This window comes from Labrus mixtus, chromosome 22, assembly GCF_963584025.1.
Source record: "Labrus mixtus chromosome 22, fLabMix1.1, whole genome shotgun sequence".
NCBI lineage: Eukaryota > Metazoa > Chordata > Actinopteri > Labriformes > Labridae > Labrus > Labrus mixtus.
The window spans coordinates 6,527,979-6,540,816 of record NC_083633.1 but is presented as its reverse complement, the minus strand read 5'-3'; the positions used below and the strand labels follow the sequence as shown (position 1 = coordinate 6,540,816).

At 41.3% G+C, this 12,838-nt stretch overlaps 1 protein-coding gene across 2 annotated transcripts in view; it reads right to left on the bottom strand.

Moving 5' to 3' along the window:
- Positions 1-3,787: 3,787 nt before the first annotated feature.
- rerg (RAS-like, estrogen-regulated, growth inhibitor) overlaps positions 3,788-12,838 on the bottom strand; it is a 43,304-nt gene continuing 34,253 nt past the window's right edge. For both annotated transcript variants that reach the window (XM_061030052.1, XM_061030051.1), the window contains exons 4-5: positions 7,374-7,447; positions 3,788-5,307 (exon numbers count right to left, since the gene is read on the bottom strand). In XM_061030052.1, the coding sequence (XP_060886035.1) occupies positions 4,897-5,307; positions 7,374-7,447 (485 nt within the window). In that variant the 3' untranslated portion in view covers positions 3,788-4,896. The remainder of the gene's footprint in view (positions 5,308-7,373; positions 7,448-12,838) is intronic.

Sequence of the window (12,838 nt, the reverse complement as noted above, 5' to 3'; positions counted from 1 at the left end):
TTTGTTTTTTGTACCAGGCTGTAAACATGTTTATTCATGCTGTAAAAACTGCTTTTTTGGCTGTGTTGTGTATGCGACTTATTGGGCTCCTGGAGCTAGCCTCAAGCGGACACTTGATGAACTGCAGGATTTACACTTCCGCATTGGCCTAATTCTTTTGAGACTGGAGGTTGCTTGATCCTTCCACAACAGAGTTGACACCCACACTAATATAATGCAACAGTTTCTATGTTTGCTGTCAGTTTTGGAGAAGTGCAGAAGCCCATGAGGGCAAAGAGGATGTAATTTTATATCCTGTTTGCAGAGATGTTTTCCACATGTTCAACCATGTTGATGGTGAGACACAAGAAGCCAAATCACAGCTACACCGAGTATGGCACTCCCACTCCAAATATCTGATCGCCTCCTCAGGCTCTGAAGTGTCTTCTCCTCCTTCTGTTTCCCCCATTAGACCCCATTCACTCTCTGAGTGTCCCTTCCTGCTGACTCCCCCTATATCGATGAGAGCGATGAGAACTGTGTGAACTCAAACTCACCCGACAAGTTGCAGTCATGCATTTTTCCATGCCTGTCATTGCATGCGTCATGTTTGACTCAGAGGCAGAGACCCCCCGCTGAAAATTAGAACGGTGCTGTATCCTCTGTGCTGTACGCCATCATTTGCCCACGCTGATGTGCGTAACCTCCACCACCTGTCTGAAGAAAGAGTCTTTGATCACCAACACGTACATGTTCGTCTTCAGAGTGATGGAAATTGAGGGCTCAAACTTCCAACCCCACATCTTCTCAGGGCATCACAGAATGAAAGGACAGCGAGAGGATGATGCACATAACAGCCCCCTCCTTTCAGGGGGGGGGGGTCTTAAACACTTCCTTCTCCAACCTTAGCAAGACAGCGGGACCATTGGAAACCAAACGCCTGATCTTAGAAGTGGATCTTTATTTAAAGCGACTATGAGGAGCTTTCATTTTGTGCTGATTTTGAAGTCCCATGTTGATTTTTCCTGATCCTGTCCTGCAGCCAAAAGAGGAAATAGGTCTGATTAGTTATTGTCCTCATGGGCACACACTGTATGGGAATACAATTATCCTATTTTATTCATGCACCAAAAAGAAGAAGGCTACCCAGAATAATTCCAAATCACTGCAGTTCAATGGGGACTGACAGTCCTGCTACTGGACTCAGAGTGGACATCAGAAGAGGAAATAATTCATGACAATCTACTCATGTTGATGTTATGTATTTCAAAGCAGAAAGGGGTGCACAACAGATGAATGTAAACATCTTTAAAAATCAATAAGTTGTGTTGAAGTGAAGATCATGAAGTGTCCTGTTCACGCTCTGAAACTGGTCGGGATGAGGAGGAGCACTGTGGCTCCTTTCCTTGGTTATTATGGGATTTTTGCTTCCAGTCATTATCTGTGCCACTCCTTCCTGCTCAACCCAAACTAAAGAAACTCTTTTTTTTTTTTTTTTGCCTCTTTTCCCTGAGTCAGCAATCTGTTTGAAATACAGGGTGTATTTAGTGGGCGGTTTCTTTTTTTAACACAGCAGTTCTATGTTTGAAGTCACTTTTTCAATTGTCTCGGCTACTGACTGAGGAAGTGAGAGAAAGTTTGATTCAAAATGTTTAAAGGCCTCAACGGAATGGAAATGAACGTTTGGTATGAGTTGTATATTTTGAGATCCATGGTGCCCAGAAAATGCTGCTGGGTGATGAAATATCGAGCTGCAGCAGTGCCAACAACCAATCCAGTTTTGTTGAAGGCTGTAACACGATGAGGAAGCGTTTCCCCTCAGATGTGTGTGTGTGTGTGCGTGTTTTTGTGAGAGTGTGACTCAAAATGAAGAGGAAATTATTTACAGAGTGGATATTCTGTTTCATTACAAAGAGGATGATTGATGTAAGTTAAATCATAAAGTTGTTAAAGTAACCTGAACAGGCCAGCAGGGGTCCTCATGAGTAAATTAACTTCATTTTAGTTTAGTTATAATCAGGCATGGAGCCAGGATCCTGGTTTTGGCTGGGCCTGTTAATATCAGAAGTTAAAATGCTTTCACCTTCTTTTAGCCGACGCACAAAAATGCTACAGATTTTAAAGACTAATTGTTAAAAAAAAGTTTCAGAACAGTGTCTTATAACTTCTACTAACAAAAGACTCCTTTGGACGACCTTAGTGGATTATATCTGGTTAATTGATAGCGGGGAGAGAGAGAGACCTATGTTCTATGGGCGAGCTACAATTACTTTAAATGAGAGAGAAAGAGCTGCACATTACTCTGACTGTTCATGAGCTTTTCTGAATATAGGAAAGTATACCTGTGCGTGTTAGACACTTCATGTGTTTTTTACTTTTGTTGGAGGATTTGTCAGTTTTAGAAAATGTTTTTACTCCGAGGCTTTGAAAATAGACGTGACACTCTCCCAAGAAGTGTCAATCACTGTGAATGAGCTGGATGAGGGAAAGATGGATTTTTACATCCTGACTTTCACCTGCGTGCAAGTTTGAGTCCCTGTCCTCCATATGTAGCCCTCTCTCTGTCCCTTTGATAGAACGCGCTGTCCTGCAAGGAGCCTTCTGCTGCTCAGCAAAGTAACATGACGTGCATGTGAGCGCCCCCCTTCTGCTAGTTTTGGCAGCCTGTGCAGCACTAAAACGGGCTGATTTGATTGGTCAGCCCTTCACATGTGATAGAATTAATTCATACTGTCTTCACATTTTGGAGGTGTGTCGCTGGAGGAGAGCTGATGCTTCAGTATGGCAGTGGTGTGGACAAATCAAGCAGTAACCTCCGGTCTTGAAAAATGAAGCCAATGCGAAAGTGCAAAATCCTGCAGTTTGTTGAGTGTCCACTTGAGGCTGGCTCCAGGAACACCTGAAGTCACACACACACTCATTCAAAACAGCCAGTTTTTACAGCTTAAATAAACATGTTTACAGCCTGGTACATAAAATGAAAGAAGTCTGATTAGTTATTGTCCTCACTGGTACGCAATGTACGGAGGGTGAATTATTATTTTTTATTGAACGATATGAATTATCCATAGGTGTGTAGCTATAGCTGTTTGTCAGGAGGCTTAAAACCCGCCTCAGCACCAGCTCCAGCATGGCGGCTGCTGCAGATGAGTCCCGGAGCCCCCTGCAGGAACAGATGGGTGACGTCACTCAGGCTTCATCCATTCATATTTACAGTCTACGGGTAAAACAGCAGTTTGTTTTGGTTTCAGGCTGCTTGATAATAATTGCGAGGTTTTCAGACTGAGAGGTTCAGTACTCCTACATAAACAACTCAATCTAATGCGTTAATTAAGTGTTAACAATTGTTGAGCACTCCAAAAGTGAATGGTAACCCTTTTTAATGAAATCACCACTTACCCCCTGTTGTCTGCCTTCTTCTTCATTACATCGTTAACAGGCCTGAAAACCTGGCAGGATGTTTTCATGTCTTCTATTTGTAAAGGTTTTTGTTGCATAACTTGACACGCAAAAGGAAAAAAGGTTGAGTTTTTAAAAAACAGTATCTAAAAGTATTAGCTAAAGCCAGATGAATCCTGTGGTACAAACAATTTTTTAGGAGTCAGATTTCAATAATATGTAAAACAGTTACTCCTCTGCCCGTCTGCAGGCTGCCACTATGTAAATGTGGCATTTGATGGTCTAGCTGAAGGCGTCCATATCAATCACAATGGCTATTATTGAAACATAAAAAAAATGCTTCTGAGGAACATGATGCACGCTGCAATGAAGCCGTCAACAACACATTGACTCACTCTGAAATGAACTGTTGGGATATGTCACATGTTTTAATTACAAGTGCACAGCTGGTTGTTTCGATCGTACAGGTCACATCGACAAAGGAAAAAAAAATACATTTGAACAAATACAGTATCTTCAACTGTAGATACCTTTGGGTTCTGTACATTCCTCAAACACAGCAGTGCTTAAGGCTATAAACCATATCTTACATATACGTTTGTTTACAATATTACAATTACAGCCATGAAGAACATCCCTGGAATGTCACATGTTGAATCTGACCTTTTTAACTTCACAGAAAAATGGCCAAAAAAGGTCTCTCATGAGCCCTGAGACATGCTCTGTACCGGTGCTTTTGGATTCTTGAAATACTCATATCCTAGACAAACATAAGGAGCCTCCGTGGGAACATTGAATGTCAACAGAACATTGTGGACTTTCTTAAAAGGTTTGTGGAACACGCATTGACAACTCAGTGGATTTGTTTGGTCTACATAAGTGAAGGACGGTGGATTTACTTCTTCTTTGAAGTAGTTCTCTGATCTTATTTCTTCTTCACCAACAACCGACAGAACAGGTAACACATGTGGGCTGAAAAAGATCACGATATCCCACTACAGATACAGATACAGAGAGGTAACTACAGATTTTGTTCCATATAAGTAAATGCTGCATTCTTTGCATGCTCCAAAAAACAACTTGCATGCGTTATTATTAGCCTTCCGTCTAACTGTTTTTAGTGATTCAAAAGAGAGGTGAATTTGAATAGAAACCAAAAAGTTGAGAACTTAGAGCCATATTTATGATTTTTACAGAAACAAGTCCAATCTCATCTGTATCCGGGTTCATTTTAATCGATTACCAGCCCAAATGTTTGGACAAGAAAACAACCATTTATTAAGGGTCATGTGCCTCATCTAAGCAAAGAATTATCACCTGAAGAAGACCTCTGGTAGAAACGTTGTGATCAATTAAAACTGTGTAGCATTTGAGGGAGTATGCGGGCCTCTCTTCTTCCTCATGTACCCATTTTAAGGAAACAATCAATACACATTCCACAGGAAATCAGTCACATTTTGTCCATTTCTCAGCCAATAATTGGTCGAAACATGTACATGACAGTATGGAGGCTCTTCCCTAGCTGCTGATCTTGGTCAGCATCTTGTTGATGGCCTGTTTGACGTGTGTGGTGGAGCTGCGGCGTCTGGCCTTGCCCTGCACGGCCTTGCGGCGCCTCACTTCGCGACACAGCTCGTGGAAAGCCTCCGACACGGCGCCGCCCTCGTTGGCACATGCCGAACATTCGTAGAAGGCACACGCCATTTCGGCCGCCAGCCGCTCCCCTTCCTCCGTGCCGACCTGCCGGACGTGGTCCAGATCGGACTTGTTGCCCACAAGGACCAGAGGAACATTTTTGGGCTTCTTCACCTCCTCTAGGAGACTTCGTAGGGGTCCCACCTCCTCAAAGCTCCCCCGATCTGTGATGTCATACACAATGACGAAGCCATCTCCCCAGCGCATGTGACCCTCCTTCTGCTGGACGTCCTCCTGAGATCAACAGAAAATATTGTGTTAATCAATCACATCTACATACAATGTCAAAGTTTCTTAATGAAATGGTTTGACATTTTGGGATATACTTGGAATGACTTCATAACCACTCTTGCTATGTATGGAAAAAGTGCAGCTTAGCTTAGATTAGCTTAGCATAAAGACGGAATACAGAGGGAAACAGCTAGCCTGACTCTGTCCAGAGGTTATAATTAACTTTCGAAACGTACCTTTTGATAAATAATATAAAATAAATGTTTAATCCTACAAAAAAAATCAAAGGAGTTATGTGCTCGGGATTATTGAGCTTTGTGCTAAACTAACCTCACAAGATGCTAGCTGTAGCTTTTAATTTAGCCGCTTACCCTAACCCTACCCAGTAAACAGATCTTACAAAATAAGCCATGTTGGGATTTGTCAGCCATGTAGACACACCGAGCTCATTTAGTTTCCTTATGGATGTTTTTTTATTTTATTTCCGTCCTGATTCTTTTTTAGTGCTGTATAACTCAGAAATTAAATACTGCAGCCGTCTGAGGAACATTAACATTCTGATCAGCACAGGCAATTATAACAGGATTTAGCAGGTCGTGTGGCAGAATTTAAATCGTGATTCGACTGAAGGGAGGCACACGCATCCCGGTCTCAGCTGAGAAAGTTTGACGTTTGTATACCCGACCGGCTTTTGGACCTGGAATATATGAGCACCCAAGAAGATTCCACCTCCACAAATCATTACAGGAAGAAGCACAAAGTTTGATACAGCGAGAGTCAGGAGGGGCCTGACTGCCAACGCAGCCGTGTCTGGGATCAGTCAGACCTCGCCCGTGCCCGCAGAAAATAGACTACGGTGTAATGACGGAGAGATGACTGGCTCGAGTGTCGCAGGGGAAATCAGCAGAACACCTACACAGCACTGCAGTGTATCTATCTTCAGCTAGAGGACTTACGCAAGCTGTCCCTCATGGCCAGCACCCTGAATGCTTCTATCAGACTAAAGGAAATTAGCATCTGAAAGTGCCATTCAGTCTCAAATCCTCTCCTACAATTCTCAAACCAAGCGTCTATTCAAATATAAGAGACAGCAAGTGCAGGAGTATACCTTAAGGAAAGGAAAAGTCAAACACTTGCTATGAAGCAGAGGTTGATTATTGGATGGTCTGATGGATCTTTTGGGCCTTCTGATAAATGTCATAATCAGGAATGCAGAAATCTACATTCATCTTCCTTTATTTTTTTTATTTTTTGGTGCAGAGCTCAAGAGGGAGTTGAAGGCCGATCTACTGTATGTGTATTTAGGTTGTCTCATATGCACGGCTCAAATACAAACGCAGTGAGAAACGCTCTCACTCTCTCCCACGCACACACTCGCCAACAAACGCAAGACAACTAGCAAGCTAAATAAAAGAAAACCTCTCCTTGGATGCTGGAGGTCCGCAGCTACTTCCTCTTGTTTATATCTTTCGTATTCTGCCTGTTGTTGCCATGGTTCCTTCAGACGCCGTGTGCCATTTTTGGTGCAATCAGTGAGGAAAAAGCCCTAGCATTCCATTATGCCTTTTTTTGTCTTTTTTTTTTTTTTTCAAGCATTGTGTATATTTAACTAAAAGGGTTATGCCAATGATCTTTGGAACGTAAAGGTCAGTCAGAGTGTCTGAAAAGCAGGACTCTGCGTGTGTACACTGCGTCCTTAGAGGTACTGGAGGGAAGGTGTTTCAATAATAAGTCCCTGATGATGTCATGTCGAGTTGACTCAGAGTTTAGTCGTGCTGGGACTGTACACCTCTCAAGTATAGTCTGATGAGGTGTGTGTATGTGTGTGTGTGTGTGTGTGTGTGGGGGGGGGGGTGGGGAGGGGGTGGGGCAGGTGCTTTTGAGTTCAGAACCAATACTTCTCCTCAAAGACAGTGACAGCATGACTTGTAGAGACGTATACTAACCTGTTTTTATTTGCTTACAGTACACCAACAGCGTACACAGGTTTGGTGTTTCTGATTAGACTCTTCAAATATAAACGCTTTTCAACAAAGATGAATTCTGGAAACAACCTTAATATGTCCTACCTGGCCTGCAGTGTCCAGAATCTCCATGGTAACAACCTCATCATCTATGTTGGCTTGGTGACGATATGTTGATTCTGTAAGACAAAAAAAAGGAAACACAGGTTTTAGAATTCTTCGTTTAGTGAATGTTAATTCATAAAACTTTCAGAACGGCGCAAAAGGTTCACACTACATGTCTAAATGGCAACATCCAAATTGCTCTCTGAGGCGTGAAGTCAGAGTGAGCCGATGTGAGAATGAGCAGGAAATATTCTGAAAACTTCATAGCACGTGAGCAGGAGTGGGTGATGACATTTATATCCTGTGAATCATGACAACCATAGACTGCATGCGCCCGTCCAGTGAGGTCTTCATGCACATAATGAAACGTATGTTACCTGTGCTCTTCTTTGTATTGATACCGTGAATATGTCGAGTTTAAATCTTTTAAACTGAAGTGCAAGAATTGTACTTTTTAACATATAGAAGGGGAGCGAGAATGTTTAAAGTTCCCAACCATATTTCTTGATCAGTGACGTGGATCGGCCCCGCAAGTCCGATATCCGATACGTAAATTATGTTCATATCAGACCCGATACCAATATGAGATCTGATTGGTCCCATCTATACCTGTCCTTTTTTTTTTCCGTCTACTACCTGGTTTAAAAAAGCCAGAGAAGATCCTTTTAAGAGCTGCATGTGTGATGTGAACTGTACTCATGAGTGTAAATGTTATTAACTGTAGTAACCTGCTTACTGCTTATTCTTCTGGACTTATAATCTGTGTATTTTGTCTTCATTGTTTTTTGTCTTTTTTGTCTCTTATTTGTTTTAATTGTACTCTCGACGTCATTGTAAATGAGGGCTTGCCCTCAATGAGTTCTCGAGAATAAATAAAGGTAAAATGAAAAATGAAAATGAACATCACTGACCTCCATTTTTTTTCTGGAGCCAATGGGAGCTTTTATTAGATGTAACAACAAGGAGACTCACTGATGTCTGGACTCAGATAGACAAAGTGTTCCAAAGGACATCATGTTTCAATTTTCTTTTGCTCCTTTTCCATTAAATCATTATCTCGCATTTTAGAGCCAAAGGCTTCATTTTTTTCTCTTGCATCATCCTGCTATCTGATGGCTGACTCCTGCAGTGACCCGAGACACCCTGTGCTTCACCTCGCGCTGCTTTGAAAAGCAGGATAACAGCTTCTTATTCCTGGCTCAGGAACACAGGTGTGAACTGTGACCCTGACCTTTTTTTCCACCTTGGACAGCACAGGAGTTATCTTCCTGAATTGCCCCCTTGTAAAAATCACATCTGTGTAAACACCTCGCAGAAAGCACTGAAGCCCCTCAAACCCTCCTTGAAAAAGAAAAGGGATTCTGCCAGATTTTGCGCTCACCTCAACCAGGAGGCTTAAGCCGGCACTTTGTCAAAGCTTTTTGACTTTGTGACTCTAGCCTTACAATTGCTTTCCGCATCTCCTTTCTATGCTTTCTTTATGATGCTTGGTTCTCTGGTGTAGGAGGGGTTTTAAAAAAAAGAAGCTTTGATGTCAAGAAATCAGAATTTTAAAACAACACACCCTGTTATGAAATTTAATTAATCTTTATCCTCCCATCAGTCAATCATTTTCAACTTGAGCAGCACATGCAACCAATTGTAAAGCATTTCATTGGATGCCTTAAACCAAAACACACTAAATTATTATGATTTTCTTGTACCTATATTTTTTATGTACAGAGGCCTTTACCTTTTGCCATATGATCTCTTCATTAACAAAAACAAAAAACTTGCAAAATCTTGAAATCTATTAATATAGAATCATCTGTAAAACATAAAAATCACGATGACATGTATGCAATAATTTAAGACGGTTTTTCCCTGATGTCATAAACCTTGTTGTTCACAGTCACTGAGACACATGCACTCCAAGAACACAATTCAGACCAATATTTGTGAACAGACACAACTGTTTTAAGGTTCCATGTAATGGCTTTAGATCGTTGATACATTGAACAACATACAGTACCTAACATGTTTAACAGCCTATCAGATTGTAGCAAAGTCAAAAGGCAAAAGACCAACCGACAACCTCTGTTGAAAACCTCTGACTATGTGGAAGTTGAAAATATTGCAGTTTCCACTTGAGGCTGTCTTCAAAAGCCCTGAAAGTGGCATTAACACTAACAATGAAATGCCCGTTTAGACAACAGACATAAACTTGTTAACAGCATGGTTGAAGGCTAAGAGTTCTGCACAATAGGTGCGGCTGATCTGATTGACAGTAAGGTGTGTTGTAACAGTTCACCAGGAAGCTCCAGGTCTTTGCCTGGTACAAACTTGACCAATTTGTTTGAGACTATTTCTACAACCTGGCGACCGCCATAGTTGGGCTTCAAAACTCAGCTTCAGAAACCAATGGATGACATCACTGTAACTAAAGCTTAAAAAAAAAGATACTCAATCCATTTTTAACCAAAGGTTGCCTAAAGCCAGAGAGAGCGACGGTGGTCCATTCAAATTCACAGGAAATACTAATAATTCTCAAGTCCTTTGAGCATCTCATAAAGATGCAGAGGGAACGTAATCTCTTAAAAACAGACAGAGAGCAGAGGAGGTGACAAGGTATTTGTGTAATTTAGACACTGTGCAGGAGTTTGCTTGCAATGTAAATTTAGGTAAATTTAAAATGAAGAAATTCACAATATTGTGTTACTGGGACTTCTCTTTCTGTTGCTGTGGAGTCAAAACAGGTTTGATATGGTTTCCTTTTCTTTAAAGTTATTTTTGGGCCTTTTGACTTCATAGATAGGCTAGCTGAAGAAGGACAGGAAATATTGGGAGGGAAATAGGGCTGAGGTTGGACCAAACGGGCGTTGCGACGAGGGTTATAGCCTCGGTACATGGGGTGCACGACATAACCGCTAGGCTATCGGCGCTCCATCGATTCATTTTAATTAGTATCTTATCCTAGTTTTAAATTCTTGTATCATGCCAACCCCTTGTGGCGATCCAACTTGCCAGCTGTCTGACTAGAATGTAGTCTAAAAAAGGACATTTGTTGTTTACACATCTTAAAACTTCTTATCAAGTAGGAAAACCCCAGACTTCCAAGACACAGATGGTGGCAGTAAAATAAAATATTGGCTTTTACATAGTTATCTTGAAATCACTTCTTGGTTTCTTAATGAATTGTCCGGGTAAGTAGTAAAATATTCAGGTGAACAAGGCTCACTTTTCCCACACAGACTGCAGTTTAAAAATTAAAATATATTCATAATTTGATCCGAAAACCTTGTTCAAATTTATCATGTTACTTTGTAATTCTTTAGAGTTTAAGTGACTTTGTTTCATTGTCACAGAGAGAGATTTAAATAGCTTTTCTGGAGTTTAAAAATAACTGCTCTGGCGTGAGTCGTCACTGCAGTCTCTGCACGTCCACCCTGTGGTGTGCCAGGTGCGCTCACCTCTCGGGGGGGATCAAACTGCCTCCTGTGACGTAAACGAAATGCCACAGAGAGCCGGAGGCGGAAGCAGAGAGACGATTTATAGCAGTTTGGCTGGAGGCATGAGTAGCATCTGTGAGGAGGAGAACCAGAGTCTCACACAGCCACCCGTGGGACATCCTATTTCAAGAGTCATCACTCTGTCAGCTGCAAACAGCACCCGATCTGTCCGTGTCCACCCCTCTGTGTATTTGTTTCTAAATGCACTGACAGGGGGCAAGGCAAGAATGATTTAACCAGCCATCAACATCTAATCTAAAGCCCTTGGAGAGAAACAAAACCACTTATTTTCCTGGCAGCAAGCAATCTTTCCCTCATCATTCAAACCCCTCTCACTGTCTGGAGGCTGTTTGGTTGAAGGTGGAAGAGAAATTGTCATGACTGTCTTATAATGTCCAAACACAAAACAGATTCCAGTTTGTTGGTGTTGATAATTAATCCACATGACCTCTTAAAATGCTCAAGTTACATTGATTTTAACACATTCTTCAGTTCCAAAATATGACTCCAAACTGCACGACATGATCTCATTAGAGGCACTATTACTCTTTGGAGGAAATAGTGTAACTAGCAAAAAGTCCACTAATAGGTTTACTTGTAAAACACATTAAATGTACAATTAAATAAATAAAAATAAATTACCAGCATCTCCAAATGCCAAAGCTTACTGATATTAAGCTAATTGAGATCATGTTTTTTGGCCTTGTAAAGAAGTAGAAATATTAAGGGTTGTTTTACTTGGCAAGCTTAGATTTGAAGTTCTGAATAGTGAGTTCCTATTTCTCTCATTTCAGCCTTTTATGCATCAAGCTTTCATCCCATGCTCTAATCTAACAGGAATCTGTTGAGAATCTGGCAAAAGGACACAGCAACATTTTGTCCTAAAATTGCTAAACTTTGCTCCCAATTTCCCTTTTTGATTCTTTATTCAGAAGTGCTTATCATATTTAGCTTTCCAATTGTATAAATGTTTTCTAAAATGCAGCTGTGTCCACTCTATGTCATTCTTAGTTTTTGAAAAAGGCTCAGTAATATCTAGGGCTGGGCAAGTTAACGCGTTATTTTCGCGTTAACTCATTAATTAATTATCGCCGACAATTATTTTATCTCGCATTAACGCAGTTTTTATTATTTATTTTCTTATTGTAAAAGTCTGTTGCTCACTGGCTTTTATTTTGTAAAATTCCACCGTGAGCGAGCCGAGTATGTTGCTTACTGCTGCGCATGACTGCTGCGGCGCTCACAGGAAAGAGGAAACAGTCAGAAAAGAACTGGCGGATAATCAAGCATGGAGAAGGGTACGGAACTTTTACGTGGCCATTTTCATTTTAAAGTTCTTCCAGACGGCGCAGTCGACAGAGCCAAAGTTATTTGTAACCACTGCGAAGTTGAATTTTCTCATCACCGGAGTACTTCCAGTCTGAAATACCACCTAAATGCAATACACTCAGTTGATACCAGCAAATCATTCAACGAAACAAACAGTGGAGCGAGGCTTCGGCAGACTACGTTAGATGCAGCGTGTGGGAGAAGTATAGATAAACAAAGACAAGAGAAGCTAACAAATGCTATAGCGAAGTGGATAGCTACAGCCTGCAGGCCGATTAGTGTTGTGGAAGACGTCAGTCTAAGAAACGTTCTCAGAATTGCAACAAATGACAGCAGGTATGAGATTCCCTCAAGACGCACCATCACAAGAAGAATACACGAGTTGTATGAAAAGGAGGGGACTGCAAACGAGACAACTTTACAACGTGCACCCTTTTGAATTTATTAAGTCAAATTCTAGGAATTGACAAACTGCACTGACAAACTGCACCGTTTTCTGGTTCTTTTTTTGAGTAAGATTCTACAAAGGAAATCTAGTATAAATATGGACTTTACAGACTAGTCCCCTGCACAGTAAATCCCTGCAGTGAACTTTTTTTGTGCTTCACCTCGCTCTAACAGGGACATTTGGTACTGAACATAGACTGG